Genomic DNA, 15,050 nt, shown 5'->3' on the forward strand with positions numbered 1-15,050 from the left:
TTGCTATAAAGTCTTCTCTTTTGTTTTTGTTTTTTTTTTTTTTGGTTGGGTTTACCTTTGATTATTTATTTTTATTATTGAGGACATTTTTATAAATAGTTATTTAAAAATTATGTTAAAATGTAAAGTCTCTCCATTTTACCACAGAACAACAAAAGATTACCTTGCAACATGTATGTTCACCTTATCCTTGCTCCAGATCCTTCACTGACCATTATGATCCACATCAAACTGAAAACTACCTTGGCAAAATGTTAAAGAGCTCAGATCCTCCCAAGCCCTGTGTGCAACATGTGCAACAAATTCTTGATAATCTTGTCCCACTTCATCACAGATTGATTCCTAAGAGGCAAGGGGTTGGCCATGGTGTAAGGCCTGAGAATGTTACTTACTAAATTTTTAAAATTTTTCAATGTTACTTACTAAAATTTTAAAAGATAAAATTTTAATTTCAAAGTCATCTAAAATTTTTCCTAAATTGTAGTATCCATGCTGATCGGACTACCACCTCGGATTTGCTCAAATGAAATAGTTTTGAGGGATTAAAAAGAAAGAAGGGGATCTCTCTCTGCTGCCTATTCTAGGAAGGATGCAATATTCAATCTTCTCAAGAGGAAGTGACAACCCTGCACTCCACTGCTTCCACCACCAGCAGCTTAAGAGGGAGACAATCGGACAAAGCCTCCAAGTCCTCCTCTTAGGATCTCTGTAAGGACACTTCCAACTCCCTTACCTTTGGGTTCCTGTGATTCGTCATCACTATCTGAGCTATCATTGCTCACAATATGCTTTGCTGTGATATTTTCTGTGGAAAGAAAACAAAACAATTGAAGCATCATCTCAGGGATCAAAATTCACAATTAAGTTTATTATAAAAAAAAGTAAACTAAACAAAAGCACAGAACAAGATCTAAAAGATCTATGCATAAATTTAGACTGATTGTTAATCTAGATTTATTAGGTTGGCTAGCATTGTCAAATTCTCACTGGAAGACAAAAATCTCCCAGGACATGAAAATTAAATTAGGCTAAATGGATTCATTCGTAACTTTAAAGGGAGAATTTTTATTTGTTAATCTTGATATTAATAATAACTCCTTGACTGTATCACTAAATGGTGTTCATGAAAAGGGATAATACCAAAATATACTAGGGGACTAGAAAAACAGTCTCCACAGAACGAATAAAAGCTTCCAATATATATTATCATCGGATTTTTACTAATACTGAAAAATCATCTGTTAAAATGAAATGCACCTTTTGATATCAAGAATTGGTGCTTCCTTATATAGAAAAAAAAAATAGTCTGAAGTAGTAGAATGGAAGAACCATTGGAGGGCAAAGAGATTGGTTAAATTTTGATAAATCAGGTAAGTGTTTCTAAACTTGACCTGTTTGTGATTCCCTAAGGTTGGTGAGCTCATCTGCTCACTTGCAATAAGACCTTACGAGTCATTTTCATTGACTTTATTCCTCAACTCTGGGCAGAGATCTCTTTAGCCAACCCTAAGTTCCATGAGGATGAAAATTATGTCCTCCTTGCTCATTTCTGCCTAGAACTTGCTTTGTGCTCCATACATTTTCATTAACTAAATAAATGAACTTGATCAAAATGCAAAAATATAGTGATAATTATTGGTTCTTCCTTCAGAACTTACTAAAAGACCAGCTATAAAAACTAAAACTAGCAACTTTAAATCATTAACGCAAATTTAGTAAAATCTAGCATAACTACTTATTTTTTCAACAGAGCCCAATGATCATTTTCATGATCACCATTTTTTAAAAAATCAAACTTCCTTTAAACATTTATATAAAACCAGTCTTGGTAGTAACTCCCCACCCTTCTGTTACTAATAAGTTAGTAAATAAATGCTTTTTAACTATAAGAAATTAGCTCCCTATTTATAAATTCTATTGACAGAACTATCGTTGAGACTTCCAACTCCAAGACATATAGGCAAGGCATCGGCTTTTCCCATATGACTCTACATGTTAGAATCACAGAAATGGTTTGTGCCCAAATGACTGAGTGTGCAATGAAAAGATCTAGATCTAGATTTTTCTTTTACTAGAATGATTTATAGAATTCAACAAAATAAAATGTTCACAAGCTAATATTATAATTTATTTACTTTATGACTGTGACAGAAAGTAATCTTGTTGTATAAAGGAGAGGGCAAATTAACGACAATCTACTCCAAATGTCACATGCGTTGGGGGTGTGTCTGACGCTACATGTATTTTCTTTCCTTGAACATTTCCTTTAGTCTTTGTTGTACTTTTGTTTGCTGACTTTGGTTATACTTGATGCTCTGATTTAAGAAAACTGTTCACCAAAACATTGCCTTCATTCTAAAGAAGTGTTCATGGCATGAAAAGCTAAATATTCTGAACTTTCCATTTTGTATGTCCACTCTAATACATAGCTCTCTTTTCAAAAGCATAAAATAATTCGCAAAACTCCTTTGATAAAATAAACAATTTCATTTAAAGTTACTAGATTGTGGTCCAATTTGCCACAAGGTCTTTCTTCAGAAGGGAGAAAACAAACAGGAAGACAGACCACGGCCCAGCACCCCTCTAACAGGCAGACCTCAGTCAGCCAAGGAGGAACCAGTCACCAGGAGTCCTTGGTGGCCCGCAGTGGCCTCTCTGGTTTCATGGCTGGAAACCTTTATGCAGTCTGAGGTACGGGTAACTAACCGGCATCCTGTGGACCAGTGAATGCCAAGCACACCATATTCTACCTCAGTCTACACAGAAGAAGTAACTAAGCTGCCAAACTCCTGGCCTCAAAGGGGCCTTCTCAACAGGGAATCTTCTTGGACCATTTAGGATAAACTTCTTCCTCTTCCCTGGCCTTCTGCCATGGTCTGCCCATTTCTTGTGTGTTATTTCAGTCCTATTCTCTTCCTGCCTTAGGAGAAGAATAATAATAAACCTGATTTATCTGAATTATTCAATAGAGAAGAAGTTCAGGAAGCAAGCTTCCAAACTTGTAATTCTTCTGTTCACCTTCCTTCCCTCCATCCTCCCTCCCTTCCTTCCTTGTTCAAAATCCTCACATAATTTAGGGAACACTGAGGACTTCCACAAAATTATGCTTAAGAACAAGGAATTCATCCGGGATAAAATGTTTATTAAAATACATCAGGCAAGGTCACTTCATCTCTATACACTTTGCTTTATTGTATATCATGAGAGGGACACCACCTGGATTACAGGTCACAGCAGGCTCAGGAGAGCCACTCCCTTCCTACTTGTTACCTGATGAATGCCCAGGGGACAGGAGCAGCACCTGCACAAGGTGCCTTATCTGTTTGTTGGTTTGTTTGTCCTCATTTTTTATGGGAAGATATGTGCCACTAATGAAATTATAAGATCATTTTTCCATTTCTTACTAAGACCCAAAAGTACAAATGATACTCTTAAAGAAAATACTAAGGAATGTAGAAATTGAAATTCACTAAATATGAATATCAAGTAAAATATCAACTCAATTCTTGCAGGAATGATAACATTTCTTATGATCACATTTGAGTGTTCTAATTAATGTCACAATTATGTTTTTCATATAAAGCTGGGCGCAGTGGCGCACACCTGTAATCCCGGCAGTTTGGGAGATTGAGGGAGGAGGATTACAAGTTCAAAGCAAGATACAGCAATGGCAAAGCACTAAGCAACTCAGTGAGACTCTCTCTAAATAAAATACAAAATAGGGCTGGGGATGTGGTTCATTTGTTAAGTGCCCCTGGGTTCAATCCCTGGTAGCAAAAAAAAAAAAAAAAAAGAAGAAAATATATGTTTCTATGGTATTATTCTTATAATAAATGAATACCATTGGTCCTCAATTAATTTTATCTATTTTTCCAAGTTTTCTACATATTATTTTAAATGTATTATGAAGTAATGAGTTAGACTTAAATAAAATCATTAATTTTAGTTTGCTAAGATGACTTAAAATTTTTCTTCCATTTTACTGTAAATTAACATCTCATAAGATGCTAACAGAATTCTAGTGAGTTAGTATTTAAGGGGTAGACAAACTGTCACAAGAATGAATTTTTTTCTTTACATATCATACTACATTCAACTGTTGATAAATATAATCTTTAAAAAGCTACCTTACTTTAAAATAAAAAGATCATTCACTAATAAAAATAGCATTTTTAGAAGTATCATAAGGAAAAGGAATGGATAAGCGCTGGTATAAACCATTCTTAGTACCTAACAGTCTTTATGAATTCCACAACTTCAATGTCAGAATAATACTTAAGATATAACTTATATTTGATTATTCAGAAACACTTAGGTAGATTCAACCAAATTATTGATAAATTTAGAATAATTAAAATCCTTATGAAGATTTAATGTTCTGTGTATGTGTGAAAATTATCCATGTAGCATGATTTTGATCAAGGTAAGCATATTTGCACAATACCTAATTCTTCCTCCATGGTAGATCCCTTGTTTTGTGAGCCAGAAACTCCCAAAACTCTGTTGAACAATATAGAAAAGGCACTGCCCCAAACACCTAAAATAAAGCAGAAACAGAATGATTTAAAATATAACTGGATTTAGAAATAGCCAACATAATGAAAGATTTTTATCACTTACCCATTAAGAAATGCAAGGGGTTTTCTTCATATTTCTTCACAACTGTTCCCATAAAAAATTTGCTTCCAAATAAGTCAGGAGCCATAAAAGTACCATATTTAGCCATGCCAATCTCATAGGGACTGAATTCAACCCAATCTGAAAGTATTTTAAAAAGCAAGATATGTCATTAATTGGAAAACACTACAAAAGAATTCACATTTCAACAATACTCTGATTATTCTCATTTATTTAATCAAATTAGTAAAATAAAATGTTAACCAAAGGCCCATTTTGTATATGACACTGCGTACAGGTTGAAGAACAAAAGCCTCTGGATGAACAAAATGCACAGTTCAGAGATCCTTTCTTATTTGCACCAAATGAATACCCACTTTCATTTAAAAATTCAGATATCTTTTATAAAGTCTATCTTAATTCTAAAGAATGTGAGAGTGAAAACATGTTGAGGGTCACAGACAAGTCAAGATGGCGCCTGGCACTTTGTCAGAGGGAGTGGTTTGTGAAGTAACGCCAGGGAGCCATTAGGATGATGAAGATTCCTTAATGACTGACTGCTGTATCCAATGATGTTAATTAAGTTAAGCTGTGTATAATTATTAAGATGATGAGGATTCCTTAATGACTGATTGCTGTAACTGGATGATGCTAAATTGAGTCAAGCTGTGTATTCAGTAATGTATATATACCTCTACTGTCCTACAATAAAGCGGCTCCCACTGTATCAACCTTCACAAGTTCCTTGTCGCTCACCCCCTGGTTATTTTGCCCAGCCAGCCTGCGGCAAAAACAACCAACAGGTATAAAAGCTACAAAGGAGACAGGAGAAACTGAAGTCTTTCTGACAGTATAAGCAGTCTATGAAAATGTTTTCTAACATTTTCTTTTTTCTTCATCTTCACTTAATTTTGCTTATTAACCATTTATTCTAACTCCCAGAATCACAATGCAAAGTTTCATGCTCATGTCTCAGAAACACATGGTGACAGGGACAATAAGGGAAGAGGACAGTATGACAGAAGTCTCTGGATACTTTTCCTAAAAACAGAATGAACCCCACCAGCCAGTCAGAAATTCCACCTCACTGACAGAGGCTCCCAGAAGTATGACGTGTCTACTTTTAGAGCACCCAGGAAGTGAAGCTACAGAAAAAGCAAATGTTTTTCTCTGAGATGTACTTTAAAATGGGGGATTTTGTCCATTGGCCAACACAAGTATAAACTAGTACTTTTTAGGTTCTTAATAATAAAAAATGAGAATAGCATTTTACATGACAAATATATATTACCCAATTAATGAAAGTATAACCAATGAGTAAAAGAACATTGCATTTCCTAAAAGCACTAGGTTCATTGTCTTGTCAACTATCACTGAGAAGTGGATAGCAAACAAGTTATTGAGTATAGTCATGATTTCTTTTTTATCTTATTACTTAAATGAAAAGATACTAAAAACTACTTTCATGCAATTTGTATTTTCAAATGTTCTTATGTTAGAGAAAATTATGAAGCTGAAATTAAAACTTATGATCTTCTTCTAAAGAAAAGCATCGAAACCACAGTGCACAGGACCCAGTAAAGGCCCTAAGAAAGGACATACCTACCTGCAAACATCAACTCCGACACATCAGGTTTCACATGGAGACACGTGAAAAGTGGCAAAGGACATCGTGCGGCACTGACTTTTTCCTTCAGACTACTCAAAGTAGTGTTCATTCTCTGTCCAAAGAAGAATGGATGAAGTGGCTTTAAATATGTGGACAGATAAACATACATAAAATCTATTTAAAGTAGTACTTTCAATCAATGTGCTCGGGGTTTTCTAAAAATAAACCTTATTACTTCTAGAAACCTGTGGGTCCTGAATAAAAATAACAAAATTAAAGCTCTCTGAAAACAATTATCTGCATTCCCCTCTCAAAAATAAAAATCCTAGCTCTAGGGACATGTCTCTACTTGAACTGGAAAGTAATTTGGCAACTTTGGAGCCTGAAAAATAATTTGGCAACTTTAGAAACTGGAAAATATTTATCCCCTGGAGTCCCTGACGCAGACTTTTTTCTCTGTCTCCTCTACTTTATCTTCAGAAGAAATGTCACCCTGTGGCTACATGTCAAGTGCGTTTCTTCCTGTGGTCCACTTCCTCTTCCGACTCTTTCCAGGCAATCTTCATTCTTCTTCTACTTTAAAAATGCCACTTGTTTCTTCTATTTTAAAAAGCTTATCTAAAGAGATTACCATTCCTGGGAGGCAGGGAATGGACGATAAAAATGTGAATTTTCCAAAGCAAAGGATTATGAAAGCACTTCTCCACACATCTAAACTAATATTTTTAATGAATGAAGAAGCGCCATTTAGAAATGCAGGAGAGTTGTCATATCTGTCAGGGAGAACGTACTCCGTAGACGTCGTTGAGAAAATAAGTTGAGCTGAGTGACATCAACCAAATGTCCCGTATTTCACTTTATTCAAAATACTGTGATATAGAGTCTACTTGTATTAAAATGATCGTAGATGGAACTGTGTCTTACATTGTGAATTAGTGTTTCTCCTATTAACATTCCAAAGACGTCCGTGAAAGTCACAGGCTGGCCAGAGCTTTTCTTCTTCCACAAAGACTCAACATATCTCTTAACTTTCTGTGGTGTGAGCAGCAAAAGGGGGTTGTGGCTAACATTTTTCATTAGCTCTTCATTAATCTCCTCTGGCCCTTTCTCTGGGAAATCTGGGTGAGAATACAAGGTTGACATGTACCTATAAAGAAATCAAAACACAATCTGTAAAGATCAAGAGCATTACCTGATAGTCTCCTAAGAAAACAGGCACTCCCGATCATAAGGTACATAAACGATGGTGGGTATATTTGGTTAACTGATTAATCTGATTGAGGATATTAACCTATTTTAGAAAAAGAATACATCAGTCAGAAAGGAGCTGGTCTACAATGAAAGCAAAGGAAAAGAGTCTCAGAGGAACACTGGATTTCCATGCACAGTCCAGGACAGGGGATGCCCTGCCAGACCTCCTGATCACTTTCTAGTTGCCAAGAATGAGCATCTTTATCAGACTTTTAGAAACAAATAACACCAAAACATTTGAGTCATGTAAGTAAACCAACTCCTCTGGATGCCATAGTAGCAGAGCTATCCGATGACCTGACTTTCTGTTAGGATTATCTACCAGCAGAAAAATGTGCTGTCCACTATTATGAATGGTAAATCTCCTGACTAATGTTTTGGGTTTTTTTTTTAATTGTTCACTGGCCAAGTAGACAAAACCCAAAACCTTGCCAAAGGTAGACCTCAGAAATCTTGAGAATATGAATTTGAAAGCAAAATTCCAGAGAAGAATAAAGTATGGTAAGGGATTTCTTGTGAAGCCTCTTGGACACTACACATTTGGCCTCTTGTGAATCATCACAAGATACTGGAAATCACCATGAGCCTGTATTTGATATCTAGACAATATGTATTCAATTACTGACTTTCCTCATGTGAACCAAAATCTCTAGCATTGCAGATCTCATAGAGAATAGCAATTGTTCCTTATCTGAATCCATCAATAAATTGTGATTTCCTTCAGGAGAAGAACTTTGCTTATTCATTCATTTTTTTTTTTTTAACATCAGTGACCAGCTAATACCCAGCATATGGTAAGTACAGCCTATTGAACTAACAGAATAAAACACAATGAAAGATATAAACACTCCACCACCTCATCCAATCAAACACAAAACAGCATGGGGGGAGTGGGAATTAATCTCCTGTTTCCTTGGGACTCAAGACAAAATGATTACCCTAAGACTTATTGTCTCTTCAGGAAGAGAAAAAACCTAACTTGTTGAGACTCTGCTATGCTCTGAGCACCGTGCTAGCTAATTATTCAGAAACCGCTGTCTCAAAGACCCATAATGGTATCCAGATCTTCCATTTTAAAGACAAGGACAGAAAGGATTGGTGTATTTTAATAACAGGTTCATATTCCCCAATTAATAACAGCAGACTAGAATTCAAAATTTGTCCTCTTCCTGATAGTTTTTATTTTCAAATGTATTACACAAGATTTTCATTTTAGTGACCAAACTGTTCTCACCTTCACAATACATTAGAATTTCTGATTGGATTCAGTGTTTCTTGCAGAAAAATTGAGAATAATGATAAATTTTAAAATGGAGAGTGACAAACCCCAAAAACATGCTGAACAAGAGCAACAAAAAAATTCTTGAAAGATCTTTCTAACACAAATTTCATTTATAACTGTACCCATGTGGTAAAGATAAATTGAATAGGTTTACTCTGAACTCAAGCCTGGTATAATCATCAAATATCTATAGAAGTACAGCTTAGTATACTTGAAAGATACATTATCCATCCATTCCTGTAGTTTTTCCAAAGTCTACATGATCATCCATATCAACGGAGATCTAATATTCTGGATACTCATCATTTTCAGTAAATGCACACATTGTTATGATGGCATTTGCTTATATTCAAGGACTTGAATGTTTTATATAATGAGGAAACGTACATATGAGTAAAATAAGCAAAGACTTAATGTCAGTAGAAATCCATTTAGTCACTGAAACAATGTTTTTAAAACCAAAGTTTCAAGGAAATGATATGAGCATCCTACTCCTGGAAGTCACCATTCCCTACTGTTCACAGAATGATCTGTACAAATTATTCAAATCTTATTTCCATTATACTAAGATTTCCCTTCTCCATTTATATTTAGCTGGACTTTAAAATGAATTAACCTGTAATTTTACAAGTACATCTGCCTGGTAGATTGCCTTTAGAAGGTCTCTTCCCTTCTTCCCAACATTAACCACCTCCTTATGGGTTAGGTGTTGCCTAGAATCGGAGACTCTGCACTATAGTTTAAGAGGTAGGTCTTTCCATGGGGCCACAAAGCATGCAGATGTCAGCCCGATTCTTTTATTGCTCCTTGCAGAATGACTACAGTCCACTTCTGCTGTTTGGAGGATGAAGTGAACACACTCATTGTATCCTAACCCTTCTCTTTCTTCCCTTCTCATGCAGCAGCTGACTTAGGGATGCAACAGAAGAGCCTAGACTACTTCAGCCACTGGCATTGGACTAGTGGTCTTTGTGGTTCAACCTTTATGAATACATATGCCTCAGAACCGGCCAGGGTGAGTTGGACATCCGACGTTATAGTCACATCCAACACTTGGGTTTTGGCTTTCATGATAGCTAAAAAAGGAAAAATAGGCAACAACTAGTTTTGCTGTGCAACTATTTAATCTTAAATAGCTTTTTCTGCTTCTTTATTTCCTTAGTTCCGTGAGTGCAAGGTTCAGATATAACTGGCTTCTGTGTATATAATGCCATCTAAAGTACAAAAATATGATCCCAATTTTTAACTATGTAGTTTGATCTCTTAACTAACAACTAATTTCCAATTATACCAATCAAGTTTCGAAAAGGTGGGTATCTTAGATCTAACAGCTTCTGTAACTGATTAGTAAATGAAAGGGTCTTATACTTATTTTAATTATGATTCTGTAAACATCTCCTCTCATTTTTAACATATTTTTCTGATGCAACACCTATCTAAATGCCTCATAAGTGTGCGATTTTAAAAACTAAATGATGGCAGAGAAGAAGAAATCTTCAGTTAAATCTCTGTCTCCAACTCATACAACTCATGTTTGAAGATATCAGTACCTAATCCCCAAGACTTGCTCAATCCGAATATTCAGAGGTATACACTTGGAATTTTTGTGTTTAAAAAACATCAAAGTGATTCTCATACATCAGCTAATCAAAGTGATTCTCATACATCAGCTAGAATTTGGAATGACTTGAGAAGATCTTCTACATTTGTGAAGCAAATATCCTGAAACCTTAGAGAAATTTCTACAAGAATTTTCCCCATAAAACGCAGTCACTTATACAGGTCCTCATTTAGCCATTCAAAAACCATCCAAGGCAACTGAGGCACTGTGCTAAGTTGGAAGGATTCATTAGGGACCAAGACAAGCTTAGTACCCACTTCAAACAAAATGTTCTTTCTACTTATGTCTTGCTTTTTGAGCCTATCCCTATTAATGTGACAACTTCTGTTAAAATTGTTCCTTTTACCATGTTCCAGGAATCCTTCATACTTTTAAATTTGAAAGTTCTTATTCTCAAATTTTATTTTAGTCAATTAGATGGCCTGGGCCCTGCTGTCCATAGATACAGAGATACTCACCTTTTGCTCTAGATATAACACCGACTAGGTTACTATTAACAATTATTATTATTAATAATAATGTTATTATTATTAATAATAATATTATTATAAACAACTAATATCCAGTAGCCGACTTTAATGCTGCAAGAGAACATCCCCTGAGGAAGAGAACTGTGCTAAAACCCTCAGAGAACACAGACTGCCATCGTCATTCCCCTAGGTTACTCAAGCTATGGCTCACACCTAGATTTAATGAAATACAGGTAACATCCAAAAATAATTACCATAAAGGCAGTATCCAGAAGGGACGTTTGTATTATCTAAAATTCTATTCTGTGTTCACAGAAAACTTTCTGGGAGGTCCAGGGCTTCTCCTGATATTTCCGTGTTACCTCATTTCTGCTAAATAATGGTCACGTATCAGCAGAATACAAAAACTTACACCACCCAGAATTGTAATTTGTTTTTCCAAGTCTTTCCGAATTCCTTCCTTTGAACTTTTTATTTTCTCACTATCCTTTTCAAGACAGAATTGTTACCATGAATCATCGGACCACATTTTCTTCTGTTTCATGGACATGTCTCCTCTTTTTATGGCTCACATCTGTGCGTTTTATCTTGCCTCCTGTTTCTGTTTAAATCGTTTTTTTTTTCTTTCTTTCTTTTTTGGGGTACTAGAGATTGAATCCCGGGGTACTTAACCACTGAGCCACATCCACAGACCTTTTTTTAATTTTATTTAGAGACAGGGTCTCACTAAGTTGCTTAGGCTGGCCTCGAACTTGAGATCCTCCTGCCTCAGCCTTCTGGGCTACTGGGATTACAGGGGTGCACCATCATGCCTGGCCATCTGAATCGTTTTTTTCTATCTGTGATCCTTTTATTCCTTATCCTTCATCATCCCTCCACACTAATTCCTTCACTTCAGACTTCTACAAAAATACTCAAGTACCTTCAGTGCTGAAAACAAAACAAATCAAAACCCTTCCTCGAGCTCTACACTGTGTTCAAATATTGACTGTACTTTTCTTCCTTTTCTGACCAAAGTGCTTGAAACGATAGTTCTTTCATGTCCCACATTCCCATTCCCACTTTCTGCACTTTCACCCTGGAACGATTCATTTCTTATCCTTTGCGTTTTTCACAATCAAAAAGTACACTTATTTACTTTATCAAATTGTTCTTGACAAAACCACTGAAGCTCTCCAAACCCAGTTCTAAACTCTCTTTTAAAAAACCACTATTTGGGTGGGCATGATGGCACATGCCTAAAATCCCAGTGACTCAGGAGGCTGAGGCAGGAGGCTTGCAAGTTCAAGGCCAGCCTCAAAAACTTTGGAAGGCTATAAGTAATTTAGTGAGATCCTGTCTCAAAATTAAAAAATATAAAAGGGCTGGGATGTGTTTCAGTGGTAAAGTGCCCCTGGGATAAATCTCCAGTACCAAAACAAAATAAACAAACAACAAAAAAACACAATCTCAAAGCACTTTCCACCCTTGCCTCCTGGGACTTAAGTATACTTGACTTTCCTCTATGAAGTCTCTTTGCAGTGTCATTGTCTATTAAGTTTTTAGACACTTGGGGTTCCACAAATTAAACTGTTGTTGGTGGTAGCTAAAGTAGTAGGAACTGATGAAATCACCAAGGAAGGATGTCTAGGTAAAGTAAAGCTCAAGGGAGATGCTGGAGGAAAGCCTGCATCAGGGGGAAGGTGCTGTGAGCAGCAAAGAGAATATAGTATAGAGAGCGACCCGAGAGGACGGAAGGGAGCCAAAAAGTCATGACAGGAGCAACTGGGAAGAGGGACAAGTCAATGTGTAACATGCCTCAGCTCCTGTCCCCTGCCCCCCAAAGAAGTCAGGGAAAAGAAGAACTTCAAAGGCACCGTCATATTTGGAAATTAAGTGGTCCTTGAGTGTCAATCTATTGTAAGGATTTAAGGAGTGCCTGTCCCTTAAAGAAATGGAATACAGAAAGAGAGAGAGGGGAGAGAGAGAGAGAGAGAGAGAGAGAGAGAGAGAGAGAGAGAATCTTTAAGACTTTGAAAGATTGAGCAAAAGTTACTCATACATAAAAGCTGTGTGTACGGATTTAAAATTCTTTTAATTACATTTCATTGAACTTGTTTTCAGACCCCTCAACAGGAGAATATAAGAAGAAACTGCCCCAAATCTGTAACCAAAGCAATGCCTGCAGCTCTAATTCAGTCCATGCATACACAATCATACCCCAAATCAGCACTCAATGCCTGGACTTTCTTTATTAGAGAAGTTCAACAAAGCAAACTTCTTGCAGTATGCTAGGATGGGCAACAGAAATCTAAAATTTTTTGAGTAACAGAAAAACACTCAAAGAATAATAGCAAAATGATTAAGTAGGAAATTTAATGTAAGGGTCCAAGTTTTTCCATCCCAGTACTCGTTAAACAGGCAGGTGCCTGCTCTTTCCTTCAAGGGAAATAATAATGATGGGCTACACCCTTCTTTCAGAGGAGGTAAATCATTTTGAGGTACAAATAAAGAAGGTGGCAACCATATCTCTGGGTTACTATTTTTTAACCACAGAATATGGTGCCAAATATTTTAGAAACTAAGGATTATTACATGTGGAACTCTATCTGGTCCCTGTAGCTGTCCATAAGAAGACTGTGGTTTCGTTGAAAGAACACTGGAATGTACAGGAAGATGAAGAGCCTGAGCTTATGTGCTAGCAATCTTGGACGAATCACTTGGCTTGTGAGTCAAATTTTCTTTAGCTCAAAAATGAAGAAACTCATACTAACCTCACAGGAAGAAATGACACAGATGCTTTAACATTCTAGACATATAAAATAGAATATTATGATACACAAGCATTGCCATGGCTGGGTGACTAAAAAGGTCTTGTAAGCTGGAGTCAGACTTTTTGTAAGAAGGTGGTACTGATTTGAGTATCACATCTGAGCAAGAACTTCTATTTGATTTTCAATTGGCTTTTGGGGGCTAGGCAAACCAGAAAGAATGTAGCATCATCTCTGAAATGTTTTACATTTGTTAAAAGGCAAAGCAATAGACATAAATGTTATGCATATAGACGCTGTAATTCTCCACCTAAATGTAGCTGAACTTAAAAACATCAAAGGAAATAATGTCACACTCAGAAACAAATCAGTGAAACATATCATATCTTTGCTTTAAATCATTGTTTTTCTTCTTCTGTATTCTATAGTATCTTGCATTTCCTTCTATTTGCCCTAAAGAAGAAAATGAATACCTAGTGAATCATATAGACTTAGACATGTTTGCAGAAAGACCACAAATCAGCAAATCATAGGAAGATTAAATTAATTATGGGTGGAGTATGTTATTCCACTTCTGTGATATTTATCTAGAATTCTCTTCAGTTGGTCTCTTTTTATGTTTTAACTACACTGTATGTTAAAGACAGGCTTAAAAGAAGCAGATGTATGGCAAAGTCCTTACTAGGCATAGATTTGTCTTTTTCATAAACATGTTAAGTGGACTGTGGTATCAGAATGGAACATTTCAATAATTTGAAGTTAATGCTCAATTTTCTAAATCCGTTTTCTCTTCTAATGCTTAATTTGGATGAATTCTACACCTTTAGAATGACAAAACTAAAATCAAACATGCATACTAACCACGTGGAGCCAGAAAGACCAGCAACGTAGGTAGCACAATCCAAAATTCCTGATTCATACAGCGCCTTCATTACACCGGAGAATCCCACCATGGCCCGGAAACCCCCACCGGAACCCAAGATGGCCACCACGGGCACCTGGAAAAGAGACCATGCACAGAGTAAAAATCACAAAGCACATCTCCCTGTAGTCTTGATTTTTATGTCATACATTCCACCCTTTGTCTTGAAGAAGTACAAGTTCACTTATGCTTTGGTAATACCAGTTTTAAAATAGAAGAAAATAATTTTTTTTTTTAAAGAGAGAGTGTGAGGGGAGAGAGAGAGAGAGAGAGAGAGAGAGAGAGAGAGAGAGAGAGAGGATTTTTAATATTTATTTTTTAGTTCTCGGCGGACACAACATCTTTGTTGGTATGTGGTGCTGAGGATCGAACCCGGGCCGCACGCATGCCAGGCAAGCGCGCTACCGCTTGAGCCACATCCCCAGCCCCAGAAGAAAATAATATTTTATGCAAGTAAACCAAGAACCAAAGTCAACTGGAAACCAGGTTTTAGTAAGATGATTTACTCTACTTAACAACAACAACATA

At 36.3% G+C, this 15,050-nt stretch overlaps 1 protein-coding gene across 1 annotated transcript in view; it reads right to left on the bottom strand.

Moving 5' to 3' along the window:
- PLA2G4A (phospholipase A2 group IVA) overlaps positions 1-15,050 on the bottom strand; it is a 128,339-nt gene that overhangs the window by 29,916 nt on the left and 83,373 nt on the right. The window contains exons 8-13 of the mRNA XM_081299770.1: positions 14,462-14,598; positions 7,151-7,373; positions 6,224-6,338; positions 4,621-4,758; positions 4,445-4,537; positions 734-805 (exon numbers count right to left, since the gene is read on the bottom strand). Coding sequence (XP_081155896.1) covers positions 734-805; positions 4,445-4,537; positions 4,621-4,758; positions 6,224-6,338; positions 7,151-7,373; positions 14,462-14,598 — 778 coding nt within the window. The remainder of the gene's footprint in view (positions 1-733; positions 806-4,444; positions 4,538-4,620; positions 4,759-6,223; positions 6,339-7,150; positions 7,374-14,461; positions 14,599-15,050) is intronic.

This window comes from Spermophilus citellus (assembly GCF_964194105.1).
Source record: "Spermophilus citellus genome assembly, chromosome: 6".
Classification (NCBI taxonomy): domain Eukaryota; kingdom Metazoa; phylum Chordata; class Mammalia; order Rodentia; family Sciuridae; genus Spermophilus; species Spermophilus citellus.